The sequence below is a fragment of the Helobdella robusta genome, assembly GCF_000326865.2.
Source record: "Helobdella robusta unplaced genomic scaffold HELROscaffold_69, whole genome shotgun sequence".
NCBI classification, from domain to species: Eukaryota; Metazoa; Annelida; class Clitellata; order Rhynchobdellida; family Glossiphoniidae; genus Helobdella; species Helobdella robusta.
Genome location: NW_008705394.1, coordinates 649860 through 665363, shown reverse-complemented (window position 1 = coordinate 665363; position 15504 = coordinate 649860). Strand labels below are relative to the sequence as shown.

At 33.9% G+C, this 15504-nt stretch overlaps 2 protein-coding genes across 2 annotated transcripts; one reads left to right on the top strand and one right to left on the bottom strand.

Moving 5' to 3' along the window:
• Window positions 1-1763: 1763 nt before the first annotated feature.
• Window positions 1764-2534, bottom strand: HELRODRAFT_151168 (hypothetical protein; the record flags this gene model as incomplete). The annotated part of the gene is made up of 2 exons (XM_009030524.1): window positions 1764-1882; window positions 2024-2534. Coding segments are annotated over 2 exons (630 nt in total), but the record flags the coding sequence as incomplete, so codon positions are not given.
• An 8264-nt stretch (window positions 2535-10798) lies between these two features.
• Window positions 10799-12269, top strand: HELRODRAFT_181288 (hypothetical protein; the record flags this gene model as incomplete). Its single annotated transcript, XM_009030523.1, has 4 exons — window positions 10799-10986; window positions 11071-11245; window positions 11648-11719; window positions 12147-12269. 4 exons carry the CDS (start codon window positions 10799-10801, stop codon window positions 12267-12269), a joined length of 558 nt encoding a protein of 185 aa, XP_009028771.1.
• Window positions 12270-15504: the final 3235 nt, after the last annotated feature.

Genomic DNA, 15504 nt, shown 5'->3' with positions numbered 1-15504 from the left:
TAAAATGATAGAATATTTATCATTTTATGTTTGCAATTGTTTGTAGCATTTTAAAATACAAACAATCTTCTTGGCAATAAAAAAAATATGCATGATGCAAAAAAAATTACTTCTACGGTCAACGGTTTTTATGAAATGAAGGAAGATAAAAAAAATAACAGACTATATCAACAAATACAATGATAGCAATTATAGTTGCAGCGTTAATGACAATATAATAACGAAGGATGAAAACGGTAATAATGAATAAAATGTTCATCATTTTGATAAAATTTTTACCAGCGATTTATTTTCAAGCACTATAGTCAATCTTCGTTTTGCGTCCAGAGACCCGGTTTCCCGAGGTAGGACGCTGTTTTCTTTGCCATCAACTTTTTGCGCCAAATTAGACGATCAGTTGTATCCATTTCATTTAAATTTAGAGCTTTCATGTCTTGCTCGGTTGTTTGCGACCAGGACTTCTTTGGGACGTGTGCCAGGTACTTCAACATCTGCAAGAGAAGTTATGGCAATGTTTCCACTTCGTTTGACATGACCAAACCACCGCAGACGGTTTTGCCGGCATTCGTCCTTTATATCATCTAAACCAACACGACGCAGGATTTCGGTGGATTTGATGTGGTCCTGAGAATCGAGCCTTGGTGAACTCCAACGTCGATGTCAAATGCATCTGTGTTTCCAACCGTTGTGCTGACATTTCCATCACAAGTCAAATAAGATATTCTGAAATGAATTGTCGACGTAGACTCCATCTGATTGCTTCACGGGGAACTTGATCAAATGCTTTTTCAAGGTCTACAAAAATGTGTGATAGTTGTTGATGCTTTGCGAGGTACCGAAAGATGTGAATTGCATCAATTGTTGATTTCCCCGCTAGAAAACCAAATTGATAATTTCCGATTGTGATGCACGACGTTAATCTTCTCTCAATGATTTTCTCGACAATTTTCAGGGAGTGTTCTAACAGACGTATACCCCGATATGATGAACAGTTCAATGGATATAGCGTGACTGTCATGCTATAGTTCCATTCAGTCGGCATTGAGCAATTTCTCCAGATTTCACGGCAAAGTTGTAGTAACGTTTGGATACCTGCAGTACCAGATGCTTTGATAATGTCATTTGTGAGTCCAGAGGGCCCTGCTACCTTTCCATCCTTCATAGCTTTCAGAGCTTCTGTAAGCTCCTCTAAAGTGATGTCTGGAATCGGACCTTCGATGGGTGGAGTGTCAAAGTTAACAATTGATGGGATTTGTTTCGTTTAACAGACGACTGAAGTATTCTCTCCATTGTAGCTTGATCTCATCTTGTTCAAGAACCATATCATTTTTGTCGTTTTTGATACATGAGGCACCAACTATGTCTTTTTTCGTGCGCTTTGCTTGTTTTGCTATACGATACAGAGATTTCATTTGTTCACCTTAGCTTTTAGTGAGCCACTCTCTGCACTGATCTGTCCGAGCCAGTGCAACTTGACGTTTTGCATAGCTGTTCTTCTCACGGAAAATTTTATGGTTATCTACAGACTTTGATTTTTGCCATTGCTTGTATGCAACTTTCTTTTCAGCTATTGCATTTTGTACACTGTCATTCCCCCACCAAGTGTCACGTTCATACTGACATTTTGTACCAGTTTTCCCACAAACTGTAGTTGCAGCGTTTATCAAAACGGTTTTGTATGTACTCCAATCTGTACAGGCTTGCGATTGGTGGTCTAACTGTGTGGCGATAATCTGTTGAAATTTTTCTCGATGAATATTGCTTTTCAGCTTCCACGTTTTGATTCTCCGAGGCATTTGTTTAGACTTATGTTTTGACAGTTCGACAACCAGGTCTGCCACAAGGAGTCTATGTTGGGCGACACATGATTCGCCAGGTATAACTTTGACGTTTTTGAACAGCCTTCGGTGTGATTGCTTGACAGCAAAGAAATCAATTTGCGTGGCTGATGGCCTACTTTTGTATGTTATGAGATGTTCCAACCTCTTTCTAAAATATGCGTTCAGTAAACAAAACCCGTGACTTTCAGCAAACTCATGGATGCGGTTGCCATCTTCATTCCGTTTTCCATAGCCTAAACCGCCATGTACGTTGTCAAAACCATTGAGATCGCCTCCAATCAGGATTGTTTCAGATTTTGGTATTGTTGAGATGGTGTCAGAGAATGCAGTCCAGAAGTCATTCTTCATCTCTTCTGATTCGCCTGTCTGTGGTGCGTATGCAGAAAAAATAATCATTGTTTGCTTTTCTACGCAAAGCTTGATCCACATGAGACGTGAATTAATCCTTTTAATATCCAGTACTTCTTGGGCTAGCGGTTCTCTGACAAAAATTCCAACACCATTTTTGGCCGTCTTTTGACCATTCCAGAATTGTTTATATTTTTCTTTGTCTGAGTTGACATGACAGACACCATTCGATTTCCATCGGGTTTCCTGAAGGCAGCAGATGTCAATCCTTCTACGCTCGAGCATTTCTGCAATTTCCATGCTGCGGCCAGTCAGTGATCCAACATTGAGCGTTCCAAGTCTAAGTACCATAGAGGGGCCATTCTGAATTTTTCTGCAACATCCCTCCGCTATTGCATACTTCCCAGGGATTCTTGGCACCCCTTGACCCCTTAAGGCCTGCTGGGGACTAGGGGCCGTTGTTTTTCTTAGTGATGGCATAGGAATAATTTGGGGAAAATGAGTTATTTAAGAATAATTTGGAGAAAAAGCACTATTGTGCTTTGCAAGCACCATAGTGCTTGCAAAGTTATATTCGTGAGAAACAAAAATAATTTTAAATTGAAATTTTTACATTTTACATTTTACATAAATTTTACATTTCCTTTAAGTGCGGTTACACCTATATATATTATATATATTACGGACAATACAATTTTGATATATTCTAAAACTTAAAAATGTGCTATTTTTTGGCGTACAAATCATGTTCCTGTTTAGTATGATGGCGGCACGTTTTCTCGGTGGTTTTGTAATTGATTGATTGATTGAATCTAAAAAGAAAGATTTACCATTGATTTCATGGATTTAACCACTGTAATGGAAATTGTTCCATTACATGATCACGTGGAATAAGTACTAGCACAAAGCACGTGTGCTTACCTAGGAGAGAGCGCCGTATGGTCACGTGGGTCGATTACTAGACCAAAGTACAAGCGCTTACCTAGGAGAGAGCACCGTGCATGCCTATAAATAGCCTACGCAAATAAGTTAACTCTCTTTCTTTTCTGCGGCTCTTGTGCCGGAGTCGACATTAGTAAAGTTGGTTATTGTATCGTTGCATTTTCGTTAATTTGGTTTATTCGATTAATTATTTAGTTAGGTTTTAATAAAGGAGGATTAATAATATATCTGTCGTTGCGTTTAGTTAATATCGAACCCGTTACAAACCACTAATCAAAACATGTTCACTGAAAAGTTTTTATAACAAAAAATAGTTAAAAATTCGGCTTTACGACTAAAATGAAAAAGTAATGGTCATTTTTTGTACGAAAATGTTCTTTACGAAATATAATTTCAAATCTCACTTGAACACTGAGAAAACTTAAACCTTGCTCCCGCATTGAAATATATCGAAGTAAATGATACTGATTGATTAAAACTGGATTATTATTGGGAGTAAGATCATCACAACAAGTTGCCATTATATTCAAGAATCGATTTCCCTTGAAAGATTAAAAAGTAAGAAATAAACAATTTAAAGAAAATTTCAACCATGTAAAATAATGAACAATTTTATATTTTGAAAAAACCAGCCTCACAGCTCCACTTGAACAATTTTCAACAAAAAAAACTTGTATTAAATCTGAATTTCAACTAACGAAATTGTGTATAACACAAGGAACTTTGGCGAAAAAAGTCATAACTTTATATCCTTGAAAATTTATTTGAATGTCAATCGACGATGAACCTTTAAGGACGCCACTGCAAGGTTTTATCGAAAAGCAGCTTGTAAGATTATCAATCTGGAACTATAAAAAGGGAGAATTCAACATTTTAAATTTCTTTTTGGTAGAATTTAAAATCCAGACTTACACAGAATGTAAATGAACAATTTGCGTTATTAGACAATTTTATCCGCATGCAACTTTCCTCGCCTAACAAGACTTTACCAAAATCTATAGTATTGGTTGAAAATATTGGCTCCAGTCCTTATGAAAAGAAAAACATAAAAAATAGAAATTAACTATATATATATATATATATATATATATATATATATATATATATATATATATATATATATATATATATATATGTGCTTAAGCATATCAACATGTGCTTAACGAAGGGTGTAATGCCACAGGTTTGCAAGCATGCAATTGTCACGCCAATTCTAAAGAAGACAGGATTAGATAAATCAGATCTGATAAACTATAGGCCGGTGTCAAATTTGTCTTTCGTTTCTAAAATTGTTGAACGTTCCGTTGAGTTAGTTTTAAATAATCATATAAATAAAAATAGTATTTGGCCTTCGCATCAATCTGGATACAGAAGGTTTTATTCGACCGAAACAGCTCTATCGGATATATTCTCTCATGTTTATTCAGCAGTTAATGTACAAAAAGTAACTTTGTTGACATTCCTGGACATGAGTTCGGCGTTCGATACTGTGAATCAAAAAATCCTGCTGGACAGACTGAAATATTGTTATGGTTTAAATAAGATTGCGTTAGCGTGGTTCGAATCATTTCTTACTGGTCGGACTCAGCAGATTTCTTACTCAGGTGGTCTCTCGGAACCAATGAAACTTACGTCAGGGGTGCCTCAAGGATCCGTTCTTGGACCGATTCTTTTTAATTTGTACGTTGCAGAGATATTGGATTTACTGAATAAAAATGGTTATTATTGCCATGGGTACGCAGATGACATGCAGATTTGCGTTTCATGTTTCCCAGATGAGATGCCTACCGTATTAGAGAAACTGACAAAAACTATATCTGATGTCGGCTCGTGGCTGGGTCAAAGTAGGCTAAAGTTGAATCAGACTAAGACTCAGTTCATGTTGGCTGGTACATGGCACCAAACGTCAGCGGTTGAACCTTCATCGATTAACATCAGCATGACTGATATAAGTTTCAGTAAAACGGTAACCAATTTGGGAATTGTGATGGATTCCCGTATGACAATGGGTCCACAAGTCAGTCTATTGGTTAAAAAATGTATGTTCCAACTACGTCAATTACGTCAAGTCACAAAATCGGTAGATAGAGATACAATGACTCTATTAGTACATGCTTTCGTCAACTCTAGATTGGATTATTGTAACAGTCTTCTATATGGCATAGCTGATAAACTGTTGTCTAAACTTCAGATGGTTCAGAATCAGGATGCTAGAATGATATATCGCAAATTAAAATTTGATCATGCATCACCAATTATAAAGGAGTTGCATTGGCTGCGTGTTAAACAAAGAATCATGTTCAAGTTTGGTGTAATGGTATTTAAAAGTTTAAATGGTCTGGCTCCGAAATATTTAGAAGATAAGTGTATTCGAGTTTCATCTATGGCATCACATGGGCGTCTAAGGTCTGCTGATTCAAACACGCTGTATGTTAGAGATCGGAATCTGAAAACAGCAGATAGAGATTTTGCAGTTGCTGGGCCTATTTTTTGGAACAGCCTACCTATCGAACTACGTATATCTGGGTTATCATTAGCTGAGTTTAGAAAACGTCTAAAGACATACCTATTTGGTAACTCCTAGTGATCTCAACCGATGATGGCTTCGCTTCCAACATGCTTCATATGAGGAGAGCGCTGATGAGAAGCAATTATAATTGGCGCTATATAAATACAATATTTGATTTGATTTGATATATATATATATATATATATATATATAAATTATTGATGAAACTAACGCCGAACATGCTGTAATTTTCATCAATAATTGCATCTCTAACAGTCTAAATTATATATATATATATATAATATATATGTATAATATATATATATAATATATATATATAATATATATATTTTGGTAACAGACTGTTGTTAACGCAACATTTCAAAAATTCAACACTACTTTCAACATTGTTCAACTTTTTTATATTTCTTTTTAATTTATTAAAATCAGAGAAATTAGACATTTTATTGTTTTTTAAAAAATTTTTATTAAATAAATTTGCAAATAGCTATTTCGAGTTATAAATAACTCATCTTCAGTGCATTATATATAAGGTATGTAAGATATTTGATATAAAGGAACAAGTAATTATTAATTTATATAAATTATTTAATTAAAACAGAACACCAATAAAATAAATTTAATAACTATAAACAATATAAAACGCGATTTTTAAAATTTTAACGGCAAGATTGTTTATATTATGGTTGTTAAGGTAAATATCAACGCTCAGCCGAGAAGAGCGAATTAATTTATTTAATTAACTACATATTATTAATATTATTTTGACAATATTTAAAAACGTTATTATTATTATTATTGTTAACGTTATTATTATTATTATCATCGCTGTGGTTCTTCTTGCTTCTCGTGATGATGTTCCATTTGCAAGTGATATTTGCGCTGTGGGTTGTGGCGTTGGTATCTACAGTGTTGGGACTGTTGTTGTTGTTATTGTTGATGTTGTTGTTGTTGATGTTGTTGTTGGTGTTGTTGATGTTGTTGTTAGGGTTGTCACTATTGATGATGTTCCAATTGCAACTGATATTTGCGCTGTGGGTTGTAGCATTGGTATCTACAGTGTTGGCACTGTTGTTGTTGTTGTTATTGTTGATGTTGATATTGTTGTTAGTGTTGTTGATGTTGTTGTTAAAGTTGTCACTATTGGTATGATTGTTGTTTACATCATCAATATTGTTGGTGATAACATTGTTATAATTATTGCCGTTGTCGTAATTGTTGTTGTTATAATTATAATGATTGTTGTTTTTATTTAGTAGTCTATTTGAAGGTAAAATGTTGTTAGACTGTACTTGAATGTTCATGGAGGGATTTTTGTTTTGTATGAAAATTGATTCAGCTATTTTCAGGTTTGTGATGTTGTTATTGCAATAAACTATTTGCATGTTATTTAACATTTGTCGTGTTAAAGTGATGTTATGCTGTTGTTGATAATGTTGTTTAATTGCTCCATCTTGTAGATGCATGGTCAAACGTCTTGACAATGTGGTAGTTGTCATTCCAATATATGAAGCATTGTTGCGGTGCGAACATTCACCGACGGAGCATTTATATTCATATATTAGATGACTTTGTTGTAGTTGAGTAGTTGCAAGAAGGCAATTATTTTTCATGATTAGTTGGAATGTTTTTAAATTTTGATAGTAAATTCGAAGAACAACTTTATTAACTGGATTTGACGCTACTACGTTTCTACACTGTAGATACCAATGCTACAACCCACAGCGCAAATATGGTTTGGTCATGTCAAACGAAGTGGAAACAGTGCCATAACTTCTCTTGCAGATGTTGAAGTACCTTTCACACGTCCCAAAGACTGTCCAAAGAAGTCCTGGTCGCAAACAATCGAGCAAAACATGAAAGCTCTAAATTTAAATGAAATGGATACAACTGATCGTCAAATTTGGCGCCAAAAATTGATGGCAAAGAAAACAACATCCTACCTCGGGGAACTGGGTCTCTGATTTATAGTTATTAAATTTATTTTATTGGTGTTCTGTTTTAATTAACCCTAACAACAACATCAACAACACCAACAACAACATCAACAACAACAACATCAACAATAACAACAACAACAGTCCCAACACTGTAGATACCAACGCCACAACCCACAGCGCAAATATCACTTGCAAATGGAACATCATCACGAGAAGCAAGAAGAACCACAGCGATGATAATAATAATAATAACGTTAACAATAATAATAATAATAACGTTTTTAAATATTGTCAAAATAATATTAATAATATGTAGTTAATTAAATAAATTAATTCGCGCTTCTCGGCTGAGCGTTGATATTTACCTTAACAACCATAATATAAACAATCTTGCCGTTAAAATTTTAAAAATCGCGTTTTATATTGTTTATAGTTATTAAATTTATTTTATTGGTGTTCTGTTTTAATTAAATAATTTATATAAATTAATAATTACTTGTTCCTTTATATCAAATATCTTACATACCTTATATATAATGCACTGAAGATGAGTTATTTATAACTCGAAATAGCTATTTGCAAATTTATTTAATAAAAATTTTTTAAAAAACAATAAAATGTCTAATTTCTCTGATTTTAATAAATTAAAAAGAAATATAAAAAAGTTGAACAATGTTGAAAGTAGTGTTGAATTTTTAATATATATATATATATATATATATATATATATAATATATATATATATATATATAATATATATATATATATATATCAATCAATCTTCGTTTAGCGTCCAGAGACCCAGTTCCCCGAGATAGGACGTTGTTTTCTTTGCCATCAATTTTTGGCGCCAAATTTGACGATCAGTTGTATCCATTTCATTTAAATTTAGAGCTTTCATGTCTTGCTCGATTGTTTGCGACCAGGACTTCTTTGGACAGTCTTTGGAACGTGTGAAAGGTACTTCAACATCTGCAAGAAAAGTTATGGCACTGTTTCCACTTCGTTTGACATGACCAAACCACCTCAGACGGTGTTGCCGGCATTCGTCCTTTATATCATCTAAACCAGCACGACGCAGGATTTCGGTGGATTTGATGTGGTTTTTCAGACTAATTCGTTGCATCCATCGGAGCATTTTCATGTCAATTCGTTGCAGTTGTTGTTTCAGTTTGGTTGTCATTGGCCATGTTTCTGCTCCATATAACAACACCGGACGTATCACAGATTTATAAAGTCTTGATCGTAGTGGTAGTGGGATGTCACGCCGCATCAATATAGAGGCAAGGAGATGCCATTTATTCCAGGCTGCACGTATGCGTGCTCGAACGGCAGCTTCAGCGGTTCCAGTACAATCCAGAACATCCCCTTAGATATTGAAACGATGTGACCTTAATGGCTTCAAAAACAGTGCTATTTCGAATTTGTTGTTGTGGATTGATACAAGCAGGACAAACAAAATTGGACACTTTAGATAAAATACCAATTATTTTTGAACAACGTTTGTGACACCACTGGTTACACTGCTGACACTTGATTGAATTGTTACCTACACCAGCTTTACAGGGCCATCGTCCAGTAGCTGTGGATTGGATGAGTTCACCAGTGTTCATTGCTTTGGTTCTGCTGATGTTGACTTTGAATCCATGATCGGCCAGTCTGGTGTTCCAATCTTCAAACATCTGTGCTGCACTCTGCTCAGACGTGGCTGTTAAAACGATATCATCACCCATTATATCATATCATCACCCATCACTCATATTATAATTCAAATAATATAGATAAATTTTTAAAAAAATTAGAAAGACAAAGAATAGAAGAGGTTTACAATAAACCGTTGCATGGAAAATACTTTTAAGAGTTAGAAAAACCAGATATAAATTCAATGGCTAGTGTTGGATGGTTAAAATTTTCCGGATTAAAAGGTGAAACAGAAAGTCTTATAATTGCAGCCCAAGATCAAGTACTTAACACGAAATATTATCAAAAAAAATCTTGAAAATCAAATAGATAGCAAATGCAGATTGTGTCATTTAGAGGACGAACACATTAACCATATAATTACAGGATGTTCAGCACTCGCACCAACAAGCTACATGAAGCGACACAACAATCTAGCAAAATATATTTACTGGTCAATTTGTAACCACTAGAAAATGAAGGTAGATGAAAAATATTACGAGTATGAACCGACAAAAGTGATCAACCTGGATGAGCAAATTATTATAATGTGGGATTCACAGATAATTACAGATAGAAAAATTAATGCCAACAGACCAGATATCACTGTCATGAATAAGATTGAAAAAATACGCCTGTTGATTGAAATATCGATACCGACTGACACGAATGTTATTTCAAAAGAAGCAAAAAAAAGATGCAAGTATAAAGATCTGGAAATTGAGATCTCACGAATGTGGAACATTAGATGTAAAGTTTTACCAATAGTAGTAGGAGATTTAGGAATACACGGGGATGCAACAATAAAAAATATCTGGGAAACCAAAGAAAGAAGAAGCTCAGAAAACTGCTCTGCTTGGAACTGCACATATCCTTAGAGACTTTTTTGGATGATATCCTTTGGACTTAGATGAGCCCTGGAATCATCTGCAAACCGGCTTAGACCGTGATCGACAAACAACAATAATAAATATAATAAATTAATTATTTTCGCGCCTCACAATTTTGACGCTGTTTTTGCCGCCTTGAAAACTATCGTTTAAACTATTTAAAAATTTTCGTTGTTAAAATTTTTCATTACAATATCATGTTTCTTTTTAGAATTTATTTTTTATATATTTTTAATAATATTAAAACTGCAATAATACTAATTAATAAATTTATAAATAATGCACTGTGGATGACGGTTTAACGTCGAATTAGATCTATCTGCAATAATTTTGATAAAATATTTGTTAATAAAAATAAAGCTTCAATTTTAAACAGACTCAATTTATTATGACAAATTGAAAAATTCGAATACAAGTTGAAAAACACTAATAAATCGGTAGAATTTATTACCTATATGTGTGTGTGTGTGTGTGTGTGTGTGTGTGTGTGTGTGTGTGTGTGTGTGGGTGTGTGTGTGTGTAATAAATGTATTGTTTTGTGTTTATTCTTGCGGACTGGTAAATTTCTAAAAACATTTATAATATAATTTTATTAATTGACTTGGAAACATTCTTTTTAAATTAATAATGTCGATTAAAGGATGTCGATGTTCTAGAAATGTAGAGGATAAAGAGGCAATTCTGTGCTTTCAATGTCAGCTTGCTTTTCACCAAAACTGTGTCAGAATAAGTAAATCAGCCTTCAAAGTTATCAGTTCCATGTCTAATATTAAGTGGTATTGTGATGAATGCATGAAACTACTTCCTGACGTAAAGTCATTAAATAAAGCTGTGCGTGATAGCAATGATGCGCTCAACACTAAAATTGACAACATTTAAGAATCGAACATTTTGTTGAGGAGTGAACTTGAAGCTATCAAAAGTTTAATTCAGAAAAATGTTGATAAGACGGAAAGATTCGATGGCACTGATTTGAGTACTGAGCTATGTAGCCTTAAAAATGATTTAAGCAAAAGTTTAGCTGATGCTGTCAGATGCGAAGTGAAAAAAAATATTGAACTTGTTAATGATGAGGTTAAAAGTGTTTAAAAAAAACTTTAACCAATGTTAATGACATGAAAGAGAGAGAGAATAACATAATGATGTTCAATTTGCAAGAAACTGATGATGATAAAGATAGAGTCAAAGGAATTATTAAAAAGTTATCCAGTGATGTCAAGGATCAGGATATTAAAAGAATTGTTAGACTGGGTCCAAAAGCAGAAAGTAAAATTAGACCGGTGCTGATTAAAATGAAGAGTTCTGCAATTAAAAAATTAGTCTCAAAAACTTCGTTTAAATTAAAAACTATGTATGAAGATCTTGATAAAGTATAGATCAGTCATGATTTAACAGTTGATCAGCGTGCGGAGTTAAAAAAAACTAATTGATGAAGCCAAATCAAGAAAAGTCTCGTGCCCGGGTTTTTTATTCAAGGTGAGGGGAACGGTTAGAAAGTGGCGGATTGTCAAACTCAAAGAGCATCCGGCGAAAAGATTTCTGGTGAAGGTATTGCTGATGGTGCTATGATTGCGGTGATGGAGACGTTTGTGGTGGTAACGATAACGATGGTGGTAATGATGGTGGTATTTGCGGTGGCGGAGATGGTTGTAGTGGTAACGATAAAGGTGGTGGTAATGATCGTGAAGTTACCAAAAAAGACACAGAACTAAAATTACAATTAGGTTTGTTGAACATTAGGTCAATTATGAATAAGATCAACACTGTTCGCAATTTTTTCTCTAATAATTTTGATATTTTTGTTGTTACGGAATCCTGGCATGGGTCTTCCGAAAATTTATCACTTAGACCCACTCTGCCACCTGATTTTGTGTTCATAGATTTTTCGAGGCCGGCCGACCCTCACCGTGGTGGAATAATTGTGTTTTTTAAAAATTATTTTAAATTTTATAAAATTCCACTGCCTTTATTTAAGACGTTTGGAGCTATAGTTGTAAAATTTTATTTCAGCAAAGTGACTATTGTCGTTTTCGCAACTTATCGTCCTGGGTCTTCTATTCCATCATCATTGTTTTTTGATGAGTTATCATCTGTCTGACCAAATATTGCTTTTAGCAAATTATGTTATTTTTGTTGGAGACGTGAATATTCATGTTGAACTTTTGAACGACCCTAATGCATTGAAATTATTTGAAATTCTTGATTTATATCAATTGATAAATAGAATAAATGAACAAACATTAACATTAGATTTAATTGGAACATTAGATTTAATTGCCTCCAGTTCTGACCTTTCCTCACAATTTTTTCCGTTGAGCCACCAAATGTGTACTTAGACCACAGTTTAGTTAAAATTTGTTTCCCTATTTCAGTTCCCACACCTCAGAATAAATGGAAACTTACTCGTTCATGGAATCAAATCGACAAAAATCAATTTTGTTCATTAGTTGTCGATTCATCTATTTCAGGGCCGTTCAATTCATCTTCCGCAGATACCCTGTTAGATTTGTTTAATTCTAAAATCGTGAGGATTGTGGATATTGTTGCTCCTTGTCGTTATGTCAAATCTACTCATGTCATCCGCCCTTTTGTTTGAACGATTGTGTAGGAAAATGAAGAATGATTTTAATCGAAATGCATGGCGCTTAGTTTTAAAAGAAAAGATACAAACATTTTCCCAAAAGAAACAAATTTTGGTCTAATCAAGTTGATTCGTTTAAAAAACAACCGAAAAAATTGTGGAATATCCTCGACAAAATTTTATCTAAAAATAACAATAATAACCGATTTCTTTCCCAATGATTTTATGACATTTTTTATCAATAAAATCAGTAATATTCGTAGCGCTATAGAAATTACTAAAATACCAGTCCAGTTTGAATATGTCTCCAGGGTTGTGTTACCTGATTCAATTGTTAATCTTTCCAATTTTCAAATGTGTAAAATAGTTGAACCAAGTAAGTTCAGTAAGTTGAACTTCGTGTTATCAAAGGTTCAGTTATTTTTCGAGATTTTAAAAATGTTAATTTAGAAAATTTATATTTAAAAATTTGAAAAAGATTATTATATAGTTTTTAATTTAATATTTGTCGTTGTATTAAAAAGAAGTTTTGTTAATTTTTTTATTTGATTGCAATCAGGTATTTTTATCTGAGCGTACAGCTAGTCAAGTTGTTTTACTGTGCTGCAATAACAAGAAGTGAAAATGGGTTCTTGCAAATGTATAATGTGCACACACACTTTTACTAGAGAAGAATGCCCTGGGCATGACATAAAACTGCATCCACGCTGCCTTGCGTGCTTTTGAGCAAAAGGCTAGGCCCACAGCTTACAACTGGTGGTTGTCGTCAGGATGGGTGTCCGGATGTAAAAATTTTTCCCCAAATTACTCTTATGCCATCACAAAGAAAAACAATGGCCCCTAGTCCCCAGCAAGCCTTAAGTGGTCAAGGGGTGCCCTGGGAAGTATGCAATAATTTTAACGATGAGTTGACAGAAGAAGCTAAAGAAATATGTTGCTGTCGTTGTGATTCTTACAATCAACAACAACTCAAATTAATCTCCCTTTATCAATAGAAAATTAAAGTCATTGCTGCTCAAAAATATTAACAACACGCGAATGTGAAGAAGTGACGACACGTGAATGTAAAGTAGTGACCATCAAGATCGGTGATGGACAAGTCCTATTGCGATATTAGTTCACCCTTTTATTTAAAAATATGAAATTTGAAAATCATACGTTATCGGTAGAAGGCGATCATCATCTCAGCCTTGTCCAGAAGGGCGACAGCCCAGAGTGTAAAAACTACTGCGGCTTAAGTCTACTTTCGATCATAGGCAAAATCTTCATGAAATCAAATAGTCACGGCTTCAGAAACATTGAGAACAAATGAGTCGAGAGGAAGAAAGGTTCAGGTTGTACTGACCAAACCTTTTCTCTCCATCAACTGATGAAAAAATATGACTTGGCCAACGTACAGTTATTTCTTCATAGATTTCAAATCTGCATACATCGGCACTGTGGAAATTTCTGAAAGCCGAATCCATCCTGCCTCTTGAAAGAGGCGTATTATGATGGTTTAAACAGACGAGTGCAAATTCAATATTATTAAAACAGGCGTTCGTTAAAGAAACGTCGTTTCGCCGCTATTACAGTGGTTGATGCCATCATGCGGAAAGTCTTTCAAGGAAGAGAAGGAGTTCAGCTCAGCGTCAATCACCATCTGAGCAACCTGATGCTTGTTGACGATAGTGCAGTGGCCACCGAAAACGATGCGGAAGTTCATTCATGATATGCTCCAAAATAGTTAATCAATTTGTTAATTATTTGCATTTTTTCACTTTTTTATCAATAATTGACAATATTCCCAAAAATTATGTAATTTTTACTCTCAATCAAACTATTTAAACGCATTGTATGAAAAGTAAAAAAAACTTATATTTTTAAGGAATTTTGCTTTAAGAACTCACCAAAGCTCTCTGCGTTACAAACAATTGTATCTTTTGATAGAGTTTGATTACCATTAATCGATACTACTCTGCTCATAAGTGTGACTTTATATTTCTCCCCAACCATATTTGGTCTGAAAGTGACCTGTTGTTCGTAATAGATCATATTTTATATTAATAAAGTATACATCTCCTAAATAAGAACACAATATAAATAAATATGCTTAAACATATCAGTGTACTATAATTTATTTTCAGTAATTGTTGAAACAATGGTGCATCTGTATCGTCGTATAGCAATATTCCAACAATGAACTCCTACCCATCGTTCAACTGCCCCACCTACATACACATTCATCATCATTTCAACTTTTAAACTATTTTATATCTACAATCTTACACCTCCCAACAATGAAAAGTATAAAATCCGTCTACTCTGTGCAACTCTTAACCTTTTTAATGCTTCGAAATGATTCCGTAAACAATATCATTTCTTAAACCTTTGCGTAACATTTGAAATATTTTTACTAGCTGGTTTTCAAAACATAAATTAGACATGTTATGTTTTTATTTAACATTTTTTGTCTTTCTCCTTAAACATTTTCAAAATTGAAAAAGTGTTATCACCTCTGCCTCAAAACTATTTTTATTTCCACATTGCCTATTTAAATTTTAAATGCCCTTCAACGTGCCAAAAAAAAGTTAAAATCATTTGATCATAGATTAATGGTTAAAATAAATTTTTTAAATAAATAAACAAAAAAACTTATCTACTGGAATCTTCAAAGTCGACTGCGGTTTTATAACACCACAAGAAAGCCCAATATCAAACAGCTCATATGGACCATCATCGCAGCAGTAATTATCCCTCTTAGTACAATTTG